Here is a 16,891-nt window from a genome sequence, read left to right as displayed (position 1 = left end):
AACACACATTGTATTCCTCATTCTTGAGGTAAAGGCCAACTGTGACAATAGGAATGAAGAAGTTGCTTCATATGGAGAAAATAAATGTATGTGTATGTCACAACCTCTGGAAATGTCTTTAGGGTATATAAACATAATCTGTATAATCTGTTATAACTAATGTATGACATCTCTGTGGCTGTGTATGATCTGAATAGCGCAGGAATTTCCAATGTGTCGAAATAAAGTATGTGAGCGCCTTTGCGTGTTGCACTGTGAGAAGGAACCCGTTAAATGCATAGGGTTCAAAGGAACTATTAGAAAAGAGGAAATGCAAAACTTGAGACATGACACGTAATTGTCATTCCAAACCCACAGTTCATCAATGATGAAACAGACACAAACATTAATTGTGATTATATGGTAAACGTGCACATTTTAAATAACTAGAATAACTATGTTTATTTCCAGATTGTATCAAAAGCATAACAAGCATAAAACATAGACATACATTTTGTAGAGAGGTGAATACACAACTATCCAACATACAGTTGACCACTGACATAGTAAACCGGCCAAAAAGAGAAAGAGATAACGCAAAACAGTGCTTGCTTATAAACAATTAACATTCCAGTGTAAAAGAATACGGTATATTTTGAGGATACAAAATGTATAAATAGCTCTTCATTCTCTTTTTAAATCATTTCATTAGGTCTGTCCCAGTAGATGTGGTTGATTCTCATCCACATCTATTTGTCCAATTGCTCTGAAAATAACTTACTGTCACAACAAGAATACAAACTTTGCCATTTACATTCCAAAGCCTTTTGGGGACCAAAATTATAACTGAAAGAGTTGTGGCAGGCGGTGCAGAGATATAGGACACAAACCTTTTGCAGTAACTAAGGCACAGCAACATCTCAGTTCAATACAATCCCTTATACATCAAACATCAGCAGTAGTGTGTCCTCTCCACAACCCTCTACTCTCCGAGGCCTGATTCCTAACTTGTTACCAGTCCTTAAAAAATTCCCATTGACGCCAATTCCCATTTTACACAAAACCTAAGTTATGCAAGCTTATCCATCTCAATTTAGGATTCTGCCCTCAGCCAACGGCAGTCGGGACTGAGCATGGCCTGGGTGGGGCTCCACTGTAGATCTGTTTTGGTTGGGGCTCAGTGGAACCATAAGCTAACCGGAGTGAGCTTAGCCCAGCAGGCCTGAAGGAAGGACAGTAAGGGGATCTATTCATCGTTGGCAGTGACAGCGATGGGGTTGACATAGGCAGCCGCCTCCAGGTCCTCTGCCCGTTTCCTGCGCATCTCTGCAGGTGGACGTGGTGGAGGGTTCTGGGGAGGGAGCTTGATGCTCTCTCCCACCGGCTTACGGGCACTCTCCTTCCTGGGCAGGATGGGCTCCCACTGCTCCCCTCGGATGGCCGCCTGGAAGACATACAGACACAACAGACAAAAGATAATTCAGGCTCCCTCAATAACATAGATAAATGGATTGCTCTGGTGCTGCACTCTAGAAACATGCATGCAGTGAATTCCCAACAACAATAGGTGATAACAGCCAAGTCACTCCCCTGACAGCCTAGGTTTCTTAACTTGCTAATAATGTCTCAATAAAAATACCAGAGGGAAAACAAACGCTTCCTTGTAAATCAAGCGCAGTCGGTTCATACAGGAAACCTGAGTGTTGCATCAACTGATATTGCACCAAATATATTTATCACACCTTTATATGGCGGTCAGACAACACTACCTTGTTGTTGTCTGACCACCTAACTGGGTCAAATACTTGAAATACTAACCGCAAGGTAGATGAGGCTAGCTATGCCGAGGCAGACACAGCCAAGAACAGTTGCAAGGATGAAAGCACCAGGAACGCAGATCCTATAAACACACACACACACACACACACACACACACACACACACACACACACACACACACACACACACACACACACACACACACACACACACACACACACACACACACACACACACCACACACAGAGAAAAAGAGTGTTACAAAGGCAAGGCATTGATAACATGCAATGTGATATTTAAACAATGAAGATGGTGTTGAGAATGACTGCTACAGCTGGAAGGAGACAGTGAAGGGAAATAATGTTGTCTCAGCCCAGAGATCTGACTAGACTGACACACAATGTACTCACGCTGCATGTAGAAACGCTCTGACATAGTAGTTCCTGGTCAGTGGGCCGAATGACTTCACACAGACAGTGAAACAGTACTGACCCCTGGAAGAATCACAATATTAAGAGTTATTTATAATGAACTTTCAAACTTTCAGCGATGAAGACTTGCTTATGACTTGCTTTCAACTGGTGTAATCATATCTGTTGCATCACTGTTAGAGTGACTTTACAGAAACGTTACCTTGGTATTGTGTATGTGTAACCGATGTGAAATGTTGTTCCCCTTGCTCTGCTCCCCTTGCTCTGCATGGGCCACAGCTTTTGTGGAGCGATGGGTAACGACGGAAGCAATACTGTTACATATGTGGGTACTCACGTCCTTTCTACGCTGGTTCCCTTGTTTCTCTTGCCCCTTGGGTACTCTAGTAGACAGACAAACACCCCTGCAGCTCTGGGCACACCAGTCAAGGTTACTCAACAACAACAGGTACACCTGGACCTCACTATACAATGCAAATATACATTTGGGTCTCATCTGGACATAAATGCACAAATAAGATAAATGATGGTGTAGATGTCTATAACGCATCTACAAACATTTACTTGTGACGTGTCAATGGTAAATCAGCATTTAATCACGACAATAGATACAATTTTGTGCATGGAATTATACTGTGAGAGACAGCTTTTCCCCAGTGAAAGGATACATAGAATAAGCAGCAAACTCCCAGTCCCTGAACTGGCCGGCCACCCCCACTATGCCACCAGTAAGGAGAACTGAAATGAGGAAGTAGGAAGAAGAACATGTTTCGTTTATCAAAACAGTTCCTGCAAGTCACAGATGAAGACACTTTTTTTTATATACTGTAACTTTCAAATCGAAATGTGCCAAGAACCAAATCATTTGTACACTTTTTTCCCAAGTTGATATGATTTATTTTTATTTTTACAAATATTCTCACTACCAATATAATTTCATGATTTATAATATTTTTGTCTGGAACATTTTATACATTTTGTTTTTGGTCGATTTTAATGACCGATGTTTGTTGGGCGTACCCTACTGAAAAAAACCCCCACATTCTTATACAGTAATAACACACTCAATGGGATTATTATACATTCCTTTAACAGTTGATACCATTATACAAATACCAAACTCAGATGTCTAAACTTGGAAAAAGTTCTCTACTCACTGAGCCCCGCCGCCACAGCCTGTTCATTGGCCCACATAGCCCATTCTATTTTCCCCATTCTGTCTCCGTTCGGACCAACAGAACCCCCCCGCAGTTATCCAACTGATCGCGGTTGTCACGTTCGATTATTATGGAAAGTGAAATGTATAAATGTTGGAGGAACAAAGGTGGGTGTTAGCAGCCGCCTTGTCCGGCCCTCGGTCTCGTAACTTCTGAGCGATAGGCAAAAGCGTTGGGGAGGAGGGAGGGGTAACCTGGGAGGAGTAACCTGGGAGGAGTAAACCTTAAGCAGAGAGGAAGAGGCGAAGCGAGAGCACCAACTCGGCCAAAAATCTGTATTATACAAGCAGGTGACGTTGTTTCGTTTCTATGGCTCACCAAGTTTTTGTATGGAGGCCAATAAGCGTGTCGAATTTGGTCAACAAAAAATGTAATGGCTAATTATTTGCTACGTGAGGTTTATTTGATCGAATAGAAGTTTAGTAATGCTTAAACTGTTACGAGTGTACTGATATAAGTAGGACACGTGACATCCCGGCAATTTTGAGAAAAAACACTTTATATCAGAGCTCTTTTCTCTTTATACATCAATGATGTCGCTCTTGCTGCTGGTGATTCTCCGATCCACCTCTACACAGAAGATACCATTCTGTATACTTCTGGCCCTTCTTTGGACACTGTGTTAACTAACCTCCAGACGAGCTTCAATGCCATACAACTCTCCTTCCATGGCCTCCAACTGCTCTTAAACGCAAGTAAAACTAAATGCATGCTATTCAACCGATCGCTGCCCGTACCTGCCCACCCGTCCAGCATCACTACTCTGGACGGTTCTGACTTAGAATATGTGGACATCTACAAATACCTAGGTGTCTGGTTAGACTGTAAACTCTCCTTCCAGACTCACATTAAGCTTAAGCATCTCCAATCCAAAATTAAATCTAGAATCGGCTTCGCAACAAAGCCTCCTTCACTCATGCTGCCAAACATACCCTCGTAAAACGGACTATCCTACCGATCCTCGACTTCGGAGATGTCATTTACAAAATAGCCTCCAACACTCTACTCAGCAAATTGGATGCAGTCTATCACAGTGCCATCCGTTTTGTCACCAAAGCCCCATATACTACCCACCACTGCGACCTGTATGCTCTAGTTGGCTGGCCCTCGCTTCATATTTGTCTCCAAACCCACTGGCTCCAGGTCATCTATAAGTCTTTGCTAGGTAAAGCCCCGCCTTATCTCAGCTCACTGGTCACCATAGCAACACCCACCCGTAGCACGCGCTCCAGCAGGTATATTTCACTGGTCACCCCCAAAGCCAATTCATCCTTTGGCCGCCTTTCCAGTGTTGCCAACTAATTTTCAGGGTAAATTGCTAGAGGCAGGTTGATTTGTTGCTAAAAGTTGCTAAATAACGATGTGATGTCAGATCCTTCAGATCCTCCTCTCCACCCTCTCCGAGTTGGGCATCTCCGGCGCGGCCCACGCTTGGATTGCGTCCTACCTGACAGGTCGCTCCTACCAGGTGGCGTGGCGAGAATCTGTCTCCGCACCATGCGCTCTCACCACTGGTGTCCCCCAGGGCTCTGTTCTAGGCCCTCTCCTATTCTCGCTATACACCAAGTCACTTGGCTCTGTCATATCCTCACATGGTCTCTCCTATCATTGCTATGCAGACGACACACAATTAATCTTCTCCTTTCCCCCTTCTGATAACCAGGCGGCGAATCACATCTCTGCATGTCTGTCAGACATATCAGTGTGGATGACGGATCACCAGCTCAAGCTGAACCTCGGCAAGACGGAGCTGCTCTTCCTCCCGGGGAAGGACTGCCCGTTCCATGATCTCGCCATCACGGTTGACAACTCCCTTGTGTCCTCCTCCCAGAGTGCTAAGAACCTTGGCGTGATCCTGGACAACACCCTGTCGTTCTCCACTAACATCAAGGCGGTGACCCGATCCTGTAGGTTCATGCTCTACAACATTCGCAGAGTACGACCCTGCCTCACACAGGAAGCGGTGCAGGTCCTAATCCAGGCACTTGTCATCTCCCGTCTGGATTACTGCAACTCGCTGTTGGCTGGGCTCCCTGCCTGTGCCATTAAACCCCTACAACTCATCCAGAACGCCGCAGCCCGTCTGGTGTTCAACCTTCCCAAGTTCTCTCACGTCACCCCGCTCCTCCGCTCTCTCCACTGGCTTCCAGTTGAAGCTCGCATCCGCTACAAGACCATGGTGATTGCCTACGGAGCTGTGAAGGGAACGGCACCTCCATACCTTCAGGCTCTGATCAGGCCCTACACCCAAACAAGGGCACTGCGTTCATCCACCACTGGCCTGCTGGCCCCCCTACCTCTGAGGAAGCACAGTTCCCGCTCAGCCCAGTCAAAACTGTTCGCTGCTCTGGCACCCCAATGGTGGAACAAGCTCCCTCACGACGCCACGTCAGCGGAGTCAATCACCACCTTCCGGAGACACCTGAAACCCCACCTCTTTAAGGAATACCTAGGATAGGATAAAGTAATCCTTCTAACCCCCCCCCCCCACCCTTAAAAGATTTAGATGCACTATTGTAAAGTGGTTGTTCCACTGGATATCATAAGGTGAATGCACCATTTTGTAAGTCGCTCTGGATAAGAGCGTCTGCTAAATGACTTAAATGTAATGTAAATGTAATGTCATTGCGTGATAACGTAAAACTGCGTCATTACGCGTCATTACGTAGAATACACTCGCCGAAAAATATGATTTGACATTTGTTCAGGTACAGACTCCCAATCTTTTCTGTACAATTTTGATTTTGAGACATGTTGATTGATGTTGTAAATTCTGTTCAAGATCAAACATTCGTGACCAACAATATTCATTGGGTTTGGCTCGTCGAACCCGTACTACTGCTGCTGCAGTCAGCCAACAATGATTTGCAATTTGCTGAAATTGCTGATGGCCTGCCGCTGCCTGTGCACGAGCTGAGCGCCTGCTGCTGTCATCACTCACAATGCACATTTGCAGCAAGGCACGTGTGTTGTGACTGAGTGTGTGACAGAGAAAATCGTTTTTGTGTCATTTAGAGGGGAAAATGCGTGCATTTTAGCGTTTGAGTCACTTTTCAAAAGTTGCTAAAAGTTCAAAATACATTTTTAAAAGTAGCTAAATGTGTTGCTAGGTGCTGTTTGACCAAAAAGTTTCCAGGGTAGTCTGAAAAGTTGCTAAATCTAGAAACAAAATTGATAAGTTTGCATCACTGCGCCTTTCCTTCCAGTTCTCTGCTGCCAATGACTGGGACGAATTGAAAAAAAAAAAATCACTGAAACTGGAGACTAATATCTCCCTCACTAACTTTAAGCACCAGCTGTCAGAGCATGTCACAGATCACTGCACCTGTACATAGCCCATCTGTAAATAGCCCATCCAACTACCCCATCCCCATTAAGTTATTTATTTATTTTGCTCCTTTGCACCCCAGTATCTATACTTGCACAATCATCTTCTGCACATCTATCACTCCAGTGTTTAATCGCTAAATTGTAATTATTTCGCCTCTATGGCCTATTTATTGCCTTACCTCCCTTATCTTACCTCATTTGCACACTGTATATATATTTTTCTATTGTGTTATTGACTGTACGTTTGTTTATGTGTAACTCTGTGTTGTTGTTTGTGTCGCACTGCTTTGCTGTATCTTGGCCCGATCGCAGTTGTAAATGAGAACTTGTTCTCAACTAGCCTACCTGGTTAAATAAAGGTAAAATAAATAAAAAATGTCAGGCAGCAAAGTTAGTTAAGGCAAAGATTATGGATATACTGACAAGGGTTACGGTCCAAACACTTAAAAGACACACCCTCGTCCACTTACCCTCTCCTTATGCCCTTGGGGGAATCCCAGTTGCCATCTTGGTGTGGCGGTCCAAATGATTAGCAAAGCAAGGGAGGTTTGCAACGTAAGCACCTTAGCCCTCGTTTTTAGTCGTCTTTGCGAGTGTATAATTATGTTCACTCCGGGGCCTGAAACTCCAATTCAATTCGCGACGATTGTACATCCACTAAGAAAAGTCAGAGAAAACTCAACTGAAAAACAACATCAATGGAGAAGTCAACATACAAGTGTAAGTAAAAACGAATGCAAATAAGTTAGAAATTGTGCTACTAATGCACATGACAGCACAAACAAGTCAAATAAAAAGTAAATATGTTTTTGTTTGGTTATCTTTTGGAAATTGTAGAAATAAAACATGTCATCAGAAGTGTCCAGTTAATTTGAGGGCTGAGGGGATAGGGTGTGTCTTTTAAGATTTTGGACCGTAATTACTTGACTCTCTCTGCCCTAACAATGGAGTCGTTGTCCACAAAACAGCACAGATTAATAAGCATAGTTGGTTGTCTAGCTTCTGCCTATCCTCTTTTTGGATTGGTGGATACATCTCACAATGTTTTACAATTTTTGAATATTCGTTGAGGGTTGTTGACGTCAACCGCCTTTATTCAATGGAAAGAGAGATGCTGCTAGCCTCATGCATAGCCATCTCGAAAAAAAAATAATGTATTTCACCTTTATTTAACCAGGTAGGCAAGTTGAGAACAAGTTCTCATTTACAATTGCGACCTGGCCAAGATAAAGCAAAGCAGTTCGACACATACAACAACACAGAGTTACACATGGAGTAAAACAAACATACAGTCAATAATACAGTAGAAAAATAAGTCTATATACAATGTGAGCAAATTAGATGAGATAAGGGAGGTAAAATCAAAAAAGGCCATGGTGGCAAAGTAAATACAATATAGCAAGTAAAATACTGCAATGGTAGATTTGTAGTGGAAGAAAGTGCAAAGTAGAAATAGAAATAATGGGGTGCAAAGGAGCTAAATAAATAAATAAATACAGTAGGGGAAGTGGTAGTTGTTTGGGCTAAATTATAGATGGGCTATGTACAGGTGCAGTGATCTGTGAGCTGCTCTGACAGCTGGTGCTTAAAGCTAGAGAGGGAGATAAGTGTTTCCAGTTTCAGAGATTTTTGTAGTTCGTTCCAGTCATTGGCAGCAGAGAACTGGAAGGAAAGACGGCCAAAGGAGGAATTGGCTTTGGGGGTGACCAAAGAGATATACCTGCTGGAGTGCGTGCTATGGGTATGTGCTGCTATGGTGACCAGTGAGCTGAGATAAGGGGGACTTTACCTAGCAGGGTCTTGTAGAAGACCTGGAGCCAGTGGGTTTGGCGACGAGTATGAAGCGAGGGCCAGCCAACGAGAGCGTACAGGTCGCAGTGGTGGGTATTATATGGGGCTTTGGTGACAAAACGGATGGCACTGTGATAGACTGCATCCAGTTTATTGAGTAGGGTATTGGAGGCTATTTTGTAAATGACATCGCCGAAGTCGAGGATCGGTAGGCTGGTCAGTTTTACGAGTGTATGTTTGGCAGCATGAGTGAAGGATGCTTTGTTGCGAAATAGGAAGCCAATTCTAGATTTAACTTTGGATTGGAGATGTTTGATGTGAGTCTGGAAGGAGAGGTTACAGTCTAACCAGACACCTAGGTATTTGTAGTTGTCCACATATTCTAAGTAAGACCCGTCCAGAGTAGTGATGCTGGACGGGCGGGCAGGTACGGGCAGCGATCGGTTGAAGAGCATGCATTTAGTTTTACTAGTATTTAAGAGCAGTTGGAGGCCACGGAAGGAGAGTTGTATGGCATTGAAGCTCGTCTGGAGGGTTGTTAACACAGTGTCCAAAGAAGGGCCAGAAGTATACAGAATGGTGTCGTCTGCGTAGAGGTGGATCAGAGACAAACCAGCAGCAAGAGCGGCATCATTGATGTATACAGAGAAAAGAGTTGGCCCAAGAATTGAACCCTGTGGCACCCCCATAGAGACTACCAGAGGCTCGGACAACAGGCCATCTGATTTGACACATTGAACTCTATCAGAGAAGTAGTTGGTGAACCAGGCGAGGCAATCATTTGAGAAACCAAGGCTATTGAGTCTGCCGATGAGGATGTGGTGATTGACAGAGTCGAAAGCCTTGGCCAGGTCAATGAATACGGCAGCACAGTATTGTTTCTTATCGATGGCGGTTACGTTATCGCTTAGGACCTTGAGCGTGGCTGAGGTGCACCCATGACCAGCTCTGAAACCAGATTGCATAGCGGAGAAGGTGCGGTGGGATTCGAAATGGTCGGTAATCTGTTTGTTGACTTGGCTTTCGAAGATCTTAGAAAGGCAGGGTAGGATAGATATAGGTCTGTAGCAGTTTGGGTCAAGAGTGTCCCTCCTTTGAAGAAGGGGATGACAGCAGCTACTTTCCAATCTTTTGGAATCTCAAGACGACATGAAAGAGAGGTTGAACAGGCTAGTAATAGGGGTTGCAACAATTTCGGCAGATAATTTTAGATAGAACAGGTCCAGATTGTCTAGCCCGGATGATTTGTAGGGGTCCAGATTGTGCAGCTCTTTCAGAACATCAGCTGACTGGATTTGGGAGAAGGAGAAATGGGGAAGGCTTGGGCGAGTAGCTGTGGGGTGTGCAGTGCTGTTGACCGCGGTAGGGGTAGCCAGGTGGAAAGCATGGCCAGCCGTAGAAAAATGCTTATTGAAATGTTCAATTATAGTGGATTTATCGGAGGTAACAGAGTTTCCTATCCTCAGTGCAGTGGGTAGCTGGGAGGAGGTGTTCTTATTCTCCATGGACTTTACAGTGTCCCAGAACTTTTTTGAGTTTGTGTTGCAGGAAGCAAATTTCTGCTTGAAAAAGCTAGCCTTGGCTTTTCTAACTGCCTGTGTATATTGGTTTCTAACTTCCCTGAAAAGTTGCATTTCACGGGGGCTGTTTGATGCTAATGCAGAACGCCACAGGATGTTTTTGTGTTGGTTAAGGGCAGTCAGGTCTGGCGAGAACCAAGGGCTATATCTGTTCCTGGTTCTAAATTTCTTGAATGGGGCATGCTTATTTAAGAGGGTGAGGAAGGCATTAAAAAAAATAAAAAACAGGCATCGTCTACTGACGGGATGAGGTCAATATCCTTCCAGGATACCTGGGCCAGGTCGATTAGAAAGGCTTGCTCGCTGAAATGTTTCAGGGAGCGTTTGACAGTGATGAGTGGAGGTCGTTTGATCGCTGACCCATTACGGATGCAGGCAATGAGGCAGTGATCGCTGAGATCTTGGTTGAAAACAGCAGAGGTGTATTTAGAGGGCAAGTTGGTTAGGATGATATCTATGAGGGTGCCCGTGTTTAAGGCTTTGGGGTGGTACCTGGTAGGTTCATTGATAATTTGTGTGAGATTGAGGGCATCAAGCTAGATTGTAGGATGGCTGGGGTGTTAAGCATGTCCCAGTTTAGGTCACCTAGCAGCACGAGCTCTGAAGATAGATGGGGGGGCAATCAGTTCACATATGGTGTCCAGAGCACAGCTGGGGGCAGAGGGTGGTCTATAGCAGGCGGCAACGGTGAGAGACTTGTTTATAGAGAGATGGATTTTTAAAAGCAGAAGTTCAAATTGTTTGGGTACAGACCTGGATAGTAGCCTGCAGAGTTCTGTCCTATCTCTGCAGTAGATTGCAACACCGCCCCCTTTGGCCGTTCTATCTTGTCTGAATATGTTGTAGTTTGGGATGAAGATTTCAGAGTTTTTGGTGGTCTTCCTAAGCCAGGATTCAGACACGGCTAGGACATCCGGGTTGGCAGAGTGTGCTAAAGCAGTGAATAAAACAAACTTAGGGAGAAGGCTTCTAATGTTAACATGCATGAAACCAAGGCTATTACGGTTACAGAAGTCATCAAAAGAGAGCGCCTGGGGAATAGGAGTGGAGCTAGGCACTGCAGGGCCTGGATTCACCTCTACATCGCCAGAGGAATAGAGGAGGAGCAGGATAAGGGTACGGCTAAAAGATATTAGAATTTGTCGTCTATGACGCCCAGAATAGAGAGTAAAAGGAGCAGGTTTCTGGGGCGATAAAATAGCTTCAAGGTATAATGTACAGACAAAGGTATGGTAGGATGTGAATACAGTGGAGGTAAATCTAGGCATTGAGTGATGATGAGAGAGATATTGTCTCTAGAAACATAATTGAAACCAGAAGATGTCATAGCATGTGTGGGTGGTGGAACTCAAAGGCATGACATGATTTGGTCTAGGGGGAAACGTTTAGCTGTTGTAATATAGAGCAGGCTCAACTTGCCCAGCAGACATAAATTGTCCAACTTGCACTTAAACCAGGGTTTCCCAAACTCGGGCCTGGTGCCCCGACTGGGTGCACATTTAGTTTTTTGCCCTAGCACTACACAGTAGGTTCAAATAATCAAAGCTTGATGATGAGTTGGTTATTTGAATCAGCTGTGCAGTGCAGGGGGAGAGGGGCACTGGACCTTGTTTGGAAACCCTGACTTAAACAATGAGGGATGAACCAGAAATATCCATTTTAGGCTATGCCTATTGGAATTCCTTACGGTGTTGTTGTTTTCAGTAAAACATTTTTAGCTGGGGCAACTTTAAAGCAGACTCAACTTGCCTGACTGCTCAGTTCACTTGCCCCAGGCAACCCTTAAGGTCCCTGTGACAACGAGGTTGTTGAGTTTTTGTTGTTTTACCTGGTTAGCATCAGGAGATAAAAAATGGCCCCACCACTCTGGGACTTGTGGTGCCACCTCTGAAGGTGACATGTAGGCTGTATATCCAGCTCTCATACTAAAGCACGGACATTGTTCTCAATACTGTCATTTATAATCCTTTAAGGGTTTTAACAATTTTTATTATATTGTCTTATGATTCACTCACTCTAAAGGTGACTGTTAAACCATTATACTTTAATAACATGTACATAGTCTACTTAGAAAATCAAATCAACAGATACATTTGAAATAGTTTACAGTTATGAAAGTACTAAAACATTTCTGATCATTCTCACAAGGCATCCCCGCATCTTTAACATTACAAAACATTTCATCCAAACTCGCAATAGGAAAAGTGTCTGAATGAAGCACTAGTCAACAGTGTTAGAGGTATTCAGCTGGGTGTGGTTGTTTCGCTCCAGTTAAAGGGGGAATCCTTAGTTTTGGTAAAAAGCTGAGGGATGGGCCTGGAGAAATGTAACCACTCTCAAAATTATAGACGGCGCAATGGATGCAAGGACTGACCATGCATGATATCAAAATTATAGTTATAACCATGTTTTAAATGTTTGTTTACATTTACTTTGTTTACAAACATTGTAGTAAAACAAGCTTATATTTTGATTTTATGCGGTACGACAGTTGTACTAAACTCATGCAGCATTTATAAGTTATCTTCTTCAAGAATCAGTGGTTACATATAATACATTTATAAGTCCAAAAATGGATATAGCAATTGCAGATGGCCCCTTTTATGACTACGTCTATGCAAATGTGTCCAATTGATTGAATTGGAATTGTTGATTGTTAATGTCTGGTCTTTCTTTTCACCAAACAGTTCTGTCTCTGCCCAGCTGGGAGGCTGGCTTGTATCATGCACTCTCCTTGGGCAGCCCGTCAGATCCAAGCAGATGCTCACTAGGGTCCTCCACCACGCGAGGTCCAGGTCCAGCCTTATACACAAATCAGAAATAATCACTCAGACAAACCAACTTAATATCACATCAAAATGTAGCAGATCCAAAAATAATGTGTGTGTTTATAGGATCTGCATTCCTGGTGATTTCCAATAAGCTGGTTGGAGAGAGCATCAAGCTCGCTCCCCAAAACCCTCCACAACGCCAACACGCAGAGATGCACAGGAAACGGGCAAAGGACCCAGAGGGTGCTACCTATGTGTATGTGCCTATGTATGTGTGTGTACCTTAGTGCTGATTATATAGCAGATTCCCTTCACCATGGGCTCCATACCAATGGCCTGCTTCAGCTCCTCAGATAGTGTTGTCGGGGCTACCGGAAGACCCTTTAGAAAGCTGACATGGGACAGGTAAAGTCACAGGAGGGAGTGTTGTCTGACTGCGTGTTTGTGTGTTTGTGAGAAACTCACTGTCCTCCATTGGTCTCTGGTGGGAAGAAGTGTTTGACCACCTGGACAAACTCTTCCACATTCTGCTGAAGAGTGTAGATCACTGCATTGGGACCTGCATCAAATGTGTATGCCACCTGGGAGACGAGAAAACATCGGTCACTGCTTATACTCAGGAAAAGAACTCTGGACCAAAGTTCTAGCTTTGTTACAGCAGTGTTATAACAGTGTCAGCAGAAGGAGGGATGTGATGCTGCACTAGTCCTCTGAGACTCATGAAGAAGTACTAGGTCATAGACACGGTAAAGAGGTCAATGGAACGCAGACCATGGGGATACAAGAAGGATGCTGGATCCGCCATGATCCGCCATGATCAATGTATTGTAACAGGCCCACAATGTGTTTACAAAGTCCGATTTGGATAAACTTGGCTGTATTCAATGCATAACATTTAGAAGTACTTCCGTTTCAGGTTCAGAAGAAGTGACTGCTAAATGCTAACTCCCGTTCGTATAAGCTGGTAGCATAGAGAAATCAGTGGTGGTAGGCAGTCATTTTTAACTGTAATGCAGTTGATTGGTGACGATGACGTGAACATGTCTTGAAGATGACATCAATACAAGCATTATACTCCAATTTTTACCACAACATAGTGTGAAATACACATAAACAATAGCCTAAATGTAGGCTAATTTCACTTAGGAGACAAGGAGATTCTGGATCTTTCCATGGCATTTCCATTGTTTTGGTCAAGTTCCATTGACTTCTTTACCACATCTATACTTGGGCTTGTTAACACATTTTCTGTTCTTCTTGAACTGTAGAAATACTACCAGTTTCATATCTCTATTTCATAATCTCAGAATATCAACAATTACTGCACCTTGTTCTGCTTCTTAGCTTAAACCCCTTGTAGAACTGTCAATGTTCCATATGACTAGCACATTTCCATGACTAAACGAAAGAACTAACTCTCTGATGGTGCTCACCTTTGTTTCCCTGTAGTGACGGTTATAGCGGTGCACAAGGTTGATAACGCGGCGCGACACGTCATTCAGGTAGAAGATGGGTGGGTAGGTGTCCAGGCAAGTGGCATGGAACTGATTGCTGTCCTTCATGGTCAGTTCAGCGAACGCAGTAAAGTCCCTCTTATGTACAGCCTCAATCATCTCCTTCATCCTGGCTGGGACCACAGAGTCTGCCCGGTGCTGAGGGGGAGAGCGCAAGGGTTAAGGGTAAGGGTTAATGACATATAACTCTGTGTGTGTCTGTGTGTGTGTGTGTGTGTGTGTGTGTGTGTGTGTGTGTGTGTGTGTATGTACCTTCAGGAGAATGCTCGTCTCTACACTAGTTTGCATGCCAGAAGTGCTGCCAACTGGTTTCCGCTCAGCACTGACCTAAAAAGAGAGAGCGAGACAAAGAGATGGGGGTGTTGAGATTATTAAAGACATGGGAGAAATGTATATGCCAACATTTGCTACAGAAAAAGCCATCTTCAGTAATGATCAGAGAGACCTACCACCAGTACAAGGACCCTGAGCTCAGGCCAGTGAGTCTCTGGCTCCACCTGCTGGGCCAGACTGTCCTTGCCATCTCCTTGCTGGCCCATAAGCCACTGAACAAAGCCCCCATACATACTCCTACAGGCACTGCCTGAACCCTGCCTAGAAACCGCAGACAACTCCCCCTCCACTCCCATTACCCGGGACAGGGTGTACACTGGAACAGGAGAATGGAGTCATGAGACAAGATGGAGAGACAAAAGGAAAAGAAGGAGTAAGCATAAAACTAGTTTCACACAAGCTTTTACTTCATTTGATCCATTTAATGCTGTGTTAGGTACAAACCATTATGATGAGACACAGTCTCTTACCCAGACAGGCATAGCCGGCAGCAGAAGAGGCCAGTCCGGCTGCAGTTGGGAAGTTGTTGACAGAGCAGATGTGAACTTTATGGGATAAACCGGCTGCGTCTACATCAGCCTCCCCATCACTGCGTCGCTTACGGGACAGGCACCGAACTGAGGAAGGAAACCACCAACAACACATCATTACTTGTCCTCCCCCTTTGCCCTCTTACTCTTCCCCCTTTACCTCTATCATATCATTGCATATAGTGACTCACTCTCTCTAAGGCAGGACTGTAGTCTGGGCTGGGTTATGTCCTCCTCTTTGCCGTTAAGCCAGATACGATCCTCCTGGAACGACCTGCTGCACGCCACTGTTGTGGTCGTTTTGAGCTGGGAGGAATAAGGAAAGAAGGCAGTAATCGTTCGTTTTTAGCCACTTTCTGAGTGTCTGGTGTACAGTATTACAGTCTTACCTGGTCTTGATGTAATGTGACACTCAAAGATGAATTTATGGGTAGAATCAACTCCTCATCCCTCTTCCCCCCTTTGAAACAGCAATAACAACAAAGCATTTACAATTCAATACATAGTTATTTTCAAAGATTGTACAGAGAACATTATTTTCACATCATTGTGGGAATACATTTGTCATGTACCAATGCACAAACATCAAAGCGTGGCTAGTGTGGCGAGCAAGCACGTCATTGATTCAGTCAATGTTACAATTTACGTTACATGAAGCTAGATGTGGCCATCAGGCTACACTTGGTTGACAATGTTCTTTGGTTGACCGAGTCAGACGATCAGATGTCTTTAGTGGATTATACGAACATACAATACTCACAGTATTTGATGACAGCAATATTCACAGGCGCACTGCATGTTACCATGGTGAGCTTTTTGCCGCTAACCTCGGGCATTTTGATAAAAAGTAAAACCAGGAGCAATAAAATAACAAAAATTACTATAAACGCGATGTCTACTATTTTGAGATCCACTGATACAGTAATATCTGCACAACCTTAGCGCTTTACAAAACGTCTCTGTTGATTGGAGGGGTAGAGCACATGACTAAATCTCCCACCAATTAGAGCCACTCATGTTCCGTCACTGAAACGAGGCAGCCAATCCTTTTGATCAGACCACGGTCGCCTGAAAATGAGGCCAGAGCCACATGATCACAGCCAGAAATGCTGTACGGTGACTGGATATGAATAGTAGTGAGGTGTATTTTTTTTACCATATGTCGTATATTAACAGCTATTGTGTTATGTTCTTCTTGACCCTCTGTGAAATTCTGTTATATGAAATTATGGTTACAAGGGAAGGAAAAACGTACAGCCTGTGTATTATAGTAATCTAGTGTATCATTATTATTATAACAGGAACACTTGTTTTATGATCAAGAAGAATGACTCCTTGTCTGCTTTATCAATGCTGGCATTGATTTATTGGCGTGAACATTTTGAAACCAAATCTCCCATTAACTTATCTCCAAATATTCAGTTACATCATGCTTGTAAGAACATCAATGTACTGTCAGATATTGAGTATTACCTGTGGCAGGTGTACAATAGAAGCAACCATTCATATATCTGTGGTCTCACCATACACCTGTTCAATAAGAGTGAAGCAGGAAGTTCTTCAAGTGCTGTCGTAGACTAACAATTGAGATAATTTAACAAATCCTGCTACAAATACATCTCAGCCTCTTAATGCA

General features: G+C 43.9%; 2 protein-coding genes across 2 annotated transcripts; both read right to left on the bottom strand.

Moving 5' to 3' along the window:
* Positions 1-415: 415 nt before the first annotated feature.
* Positions 416-3,580, bottom strand: LOC106587384 (cytochrome b-245 light chain). The gene is made up of 6 exons (XM_014175738.3): positions 3,347-3,580; positions 2,858-2,927; positions 2,527-2,601; positions 2,169-2,252; positions 1,798-1,879; positions 416-1,423 (listed from the first exon to the last, which is right to left on the bottom strand). The coding sequence occupies exons 1-6, from the start codon at positions 3,402-3,404 to the stop codon at positions 1,226-1,228; spliced, it is 567 nt and encodes a 188-aa protein (XP_014031213.1). The 5' UTR covers positions 3,405-3,580; the 3' UTR covers positions 416-1,225.
* Positions 3,581-12,079: 8,499 nt separating this feature from the next.
* Positions 12,080-16,161, bottom strand: erg19 (Diphosphomevalonate decarboxylase). Its single transcript, NM_001140496.1, is given in 10 exon segments — positions 12,080-12,909; positions 13,161-13,269; positions 13,344-13,459; positions 14,312-14,530; positions 14,645-14,719; positions 14,842-15,041; positions 15,196-15,342; positions 15,447-15,561; positions 15,645-15,715; positions 16,016-16,161. Coding segments are annotated over 10 exon segments (1,209 nt in total). The 5' UTR covers positions 16,092-16,161; the 3' UTR covers positions 12,080-12,828.
* Between the last annotated feature and the right edge of the window lie 730 nt (positions 16,162-16,891).

Source organism: Salmo salar, chromosome 26 (assembly GCF_965601325.2).
Source record: "Salmo salar chromosome 26, fSalSal1, whole genome shotgun sequence".
Lineage (NCBI taxonomy): Eukaryota > Metazoa > Chordata > Actinopteri > Salmoniformes > Salmonidae > Salmo > Salmo salar.
Note: the sequence above shows the minus strand (reverse complement) of the source record. Positions and strands in the feature narration are given on the sequence as shown.